The 4,298-nt window shown below is 61.9% G+C and overlaps 1 protein-coding gene across 8 annotated transcripts in view; it reads right to left on the reverse strand.

Annotated features, from left to right (window-relative positions):
* Adcy7 (adenylate cyclase 7) overlaps positions 1-4,298 on the reverse strand; it is a 51,861-nt gene that overhangs the window by 13,579 nt on the left and 33,984 nt on the right. For all 8 annotated transcript variants that reach the window (XR_001503850.2, XM_048792221.1, XM_048792218.1 and 5 more), the window contains exons 8-10: positions 2,717-2,844; positions 1,254-1,412; positions 921-1,053 (exon numbers count right to left, since the gene is read on the reverse strand). Coding sequence is in view for 7 of the 8 variants with exons in the window: in XM_048792221.1 (XP_048648178.1) it covers positions 921-1,053; positions 1,254-1,412; positions 2,717-2,844 (420 nt within the window). In the remaining variant the exon portion in view is untranslated. The remainder of the gene's footprint in view (positions 1-920; positions 1,054-1,253; positions 1,413-2,716; positions 2,845-4,298) is intronic.

Consider the following 4,298-nt stretch of genomic DNA (forward strand, 5'->3'; position numbering starts at 1 on the left):
TTTGGCCGCAGCTGCCCTTGGGGTGGGGGCGCTGCTTTGTTCATTCTGAAGCCATGTAAGCCCCTGCTCTGTGCTGAGCACTGTCTGGGTGCAGGGCTGCAGGGCTGGAGAGGGGACCTGCCCATAGGCACTCAAGAGGAGGACACACACGGGGAAGGACAACTGAGCAGGAGCCTCCGGGGCAGAGGAGGAGTGAGGAGGACCAGGAGGGATCTGAGAGGCTAACTCCACATGAATGGGATGTGCCAGCAGGGACCCTGGGAGGAGCCAAGTCAGGCAGTAGATGCTGGGTGCCCCCTGGGCTGTCCCCAGGCAAAGCCAAGACCAGAGAGCAAGAGCCCACCATGGCTGGCATTCCCTCCAGCAGAAAAGCAGGACCTGTGTTGGGGGCAGGCAGCCAACAGGCCAAGGAGGCCCATCTGCTGACCCCACCTGCCCCACCATGGAGAGCAGCCTGGGGCAAGCTGGGCCCCAGGAGAAGGGTGGCCAGCACTAGCCAGCCAGGGCCAGGCACAGCTGAGAGCCCAGGACCCTCAGGGTGTCTGTCTACCTGCTTTCCCGAGTCTTGGCCAAAGCACGCTTTTGAAAAGATGTCTTTTGGAAACTGGGGAGTATGTAACCTCAGGAAAATGAGCTACGGGCAGTACTATGTATAAAGGTTCAGGATGTGCCGTGACAGCGGGGAAGGCCTCCCTTGGCTTAGCCCCTCCCCTAGGGAGGGAGGCCTTGGCATTATTCCCGTTTCACAGCAAAGAGCACTGAGGCCCAGTGACAGGGAGCTCACCCCCAGCCCAGGCTGGTCCCTTTCCCACCTGGCCACAGCCTTGAAAAGAACTCTCCCTCTGTGGGCATCTCCCCAGCGTGGACCATCCATCCCAGCCTCCCCCAGCTCCTCATCCTGAGGCCCAGGGCCCTCGTACCCGGGGGTCGATGACAAGGTAGGTGCGGATGTTCATCTCTTTCAGGTAAGGGTCTCGCTGCTGCCCCTGTCCGTCCTCCACCTCATACGCCTTGTCCAGGTGATTCAACGTGGCCTCTGTGATGTGCACCCGGCTGGGGGAGACCCAAGTCAGATGACCCAGAGAGGGCTGGCCCCCACCTGAGATGCACAGCAGGCAGGACCGGGCCCCAGACCAGCTGCCCCACTGCAAGGACGTTGACTCCCCCCTTACCCCACACCTGACCCCACCCTGACCCCCCCCAGCCCAGAATCAGCCCCTGGCCTCTGTCCCTGCCCCCAAAATGAGCCTCACCCAGGGACTCCAGCTGCCTCCATCCTGTTGGCCAGGGACACGTCATGGGACCACACATCGTACTGCCACTTGCGCAGCCCGATGACCCCGCACAGCACGTTCCCAGAATGTATGCCCACACGCATGCTGATGTCCACACCCGTGGCCTCCCGTACCTGCCTGGGGCAGAGCCGCCCAGTTACCCCACCTTAGCAGGGGTTGCAGGGTGCATCCTGAGCATCCTGAGCCCTCAGAGGCTGGAGGTCCTAGAACAGGGAGGGCTGGAGGAATAGGACAGCCTGACACAGCTGTCACCCGTCCCTGGGAGGGCACAAGCAGATACGGCCATCCCTGAGGGCAGGGTAGGAGTGGAAACTCCAATGTTCTGGTCACCGTGGCTCATTCTGATGGGCCTGGGTGTCCATCCATTCCACCCCGGGTGTCCCCTGCCTGGTAGCCCTTCTGAGTCTGAAAAGGCTGCCAGGGTGGACAGAGGGGGCCCAGGCACCACCCACTACCCAGCACAGACAAAGGACGTGGGGGTCAGCCCTTAGGGGCCTGCCCTTCCCCCAGCATCTGGGAAATCGCAGCCCTGGAACCACTTGGTACAAGGAGCATCGAGCTCATGTGACACCCCCAAACAGGAGCAGGGCCTCTGCAGCCCTTTAACGAGTGGGTGAGGGACAGGGAACAGCTGGTACCATGTGTCCACCAACAGGACTAGGGGTGGGCCCAGCCCACCAAGGTCATAAGCACAGGGAGCAATGGGGGACCCGCACATGGTACGGGCAGGACCTGCCCAAGGGCACACGGTGGGGGTACACGGTGGGGGTACAGCCCCAGGTACAGATGCAACAGGCTGATTCTGTCCAGCGACTGTCCTTGTAGCAACAGTCATTCTGGGTGGGATTTCAGGAAGGAGAGTCCACTGGTGTGGGTTTGACACCTGGGAGCCACAGGCAGCTGGCCCCACCAACACTGGGCAGTTCACCAAGCCCACCTGGCCTCCACCTGGCCTCCACCTGGACTCCACCTGGCCTCCACTGCTTGACGACTGAGCAAGTGCTTCCCAGAGAGGCTCATGGGGAGCTGCACGGTGCAGGCAGGAGCCCGGGGGGGCTCGAGTCTCCCTGCAGCCTGAGGGTGGGTCCCCCAACTCCAGGGGGCAGGAGGCAGATGGAGCCTTGGGGTCCTAACTCTAACTCTGGAAGGTCCTCCACTGTCTCCCTAGACCTTCATGCTGTTGCTAAGACTCAGTCCTTGGGCCCAGCTGCCTCCTTCTCATATCACCAGGCTCTGAGCTTCTGAGATCTGAGACTCAGAGCCACCAGGGGGCCAAGGGGAGAGAGGCGAGAGGACCAGGTCTGAACGCTCTGCTATGGCCTGCCTGGGAAGCCACCCCCCACGGGGCCTCGGTTTCCCCATCTGTAAAACAGCAGTGGTCCTGCCCTGGGAGGCGGAATCAGCGCCTGGCCTGCACCTACTTAATGGCCTCACATATGTCCAGCCCCATCTTCACGCAGTTCCGGGCGTGGGTGGGCAGGGACACGGGCAAGCCCGACACGCAGTAGTAGCAGTCGCCCAGGATCTTGATCCGCATGCACTCGTTGGCCTGCGGGGCGAGGAGAGGCCTGGTTGGTGGGAGCTGTGCGCGGCCCCCTCTTCCCTTCCGGGGGAGCCACAGGCCTTTCTGCCCAGGGCTGCTGGCAGGGTACCAGCCACCAGGGGTTACCTCCAAAGCAGCCAAAGGATTGGAGACATGGGAACTCACCAGGAGGAACCCCAACCCACCAGGAGGAAGCCCCCGGGGAGCGAAAGCAAATGTTAGTAAGGGCCTCTAGGGAGGGGCGGCCTTTGTCTCATCTGTCCATGTAATGTTTGAGCACCTACTGTATACTTAGCCCTGGGTCAGATGATAGGACACAGCAGTGAAGGAGACAGAGTAGATGCCTGTAGCTGTGGCATCTGGGAGGCCTGGACACAGACAGATACATCTGCAGGGTGCCCAAGGGTGAGAAGAGCCTCGGGAAAGGGAGGCCCGGGAAGGAGAGGAAGTGCCCAGGAAGCTAGAGACCTCTTGAGAAGAGAACATGAGAAAGACCCGGAGGGATAGAGTGAGCCAGGCCGGGAAGAAGAGCATTCCAGCACATGCAAAGGCCCTGAGGCCAGGAAGTTATCTGAGACACAACCAGGCAGCCAGCAAGGCTAAAGCAGAGGGAAGCAGGAAGGAGAAGAGCTAGCAGGGACCTCAAGTCAAGGGTCAGTGGGTTAAGCCAAGCGATGGCCCTGCTGCCAGGCTCTGGGGAGTGGGGACAGAGCAGAGAGGAAAGGCAGGCTGGGAGGGAGGCCAGAAGACAGTGAGGCTGAGTCCTCATAGGAAAATGCTCATGGAGAACTGTCTGGGGCCCACCTGAGGTCATGCTTCAGCCAGCAGACCCCCTAGGCCCTCAGCAAGAGCAGCCACAGGCACCCCAGCCTTGTGGGTGGGGTATGGGGGGATCCAGCCTCAGAGAGACTCGAGCCTTCACTTGCAGTCTCACCTGTACCCTGCCCTCTGCCCCTCGTGCTTGGGTGCTCCAGGTAGGGAGGAGCCGAGGGGCTGGAGTACGGACACCCCAAGTCCCTCCCGCAGGCTGGCCAGCACCAGCCTGCTGCTGCAACACACCGTCCCCAGGTCTGGCCCCTGTGCTGGGCCCAGCCTCCCTCCCTCATCCATCAGACCTGGAAGTGACTGTCCAGTGTCACTGACCCTAACGCCCGGGTATGGCCCAGCCGTTCCTCAGCCTTTCCCAGCACCTGTCCAGCCCTGAGAGCAGCCCTTTACCAAGCCTCCTCCAGTGACCCAACTGGAGTGTGTGCCCACACTTCCTGCGGGGTCCTGACTGGGTGGCCAGAGAAGCACAAGGGCGGTGGCTTTGCTAGAGGGCAGGTGTCTGGAGAGCACAGGCTCAGGGCCAGGCACTGTCCTGGACCCAGCCCCCACTGTCAGGATTCAGGAGACGCCACAGGTCCCCAGCTGCTCCTGCATGTGGCTGTCACTAGGAAGCTGGGGGGGGGGGGGGCGGG

This window comes from Marmota marmota, unplaced genomic scaffold (assembly GCF_001458135.2).
Source record: "Marmota marmota marmota unplaced genomic scaffold, marMar, whole genome shotgun sequence".
NCBI classification, from domain to species: domain Eukaryota; kingdom Metazoa; phylum Chordata; class Mammalia; order Rodentia; family Sciuridae; genus Marmota; species Marmota marmota.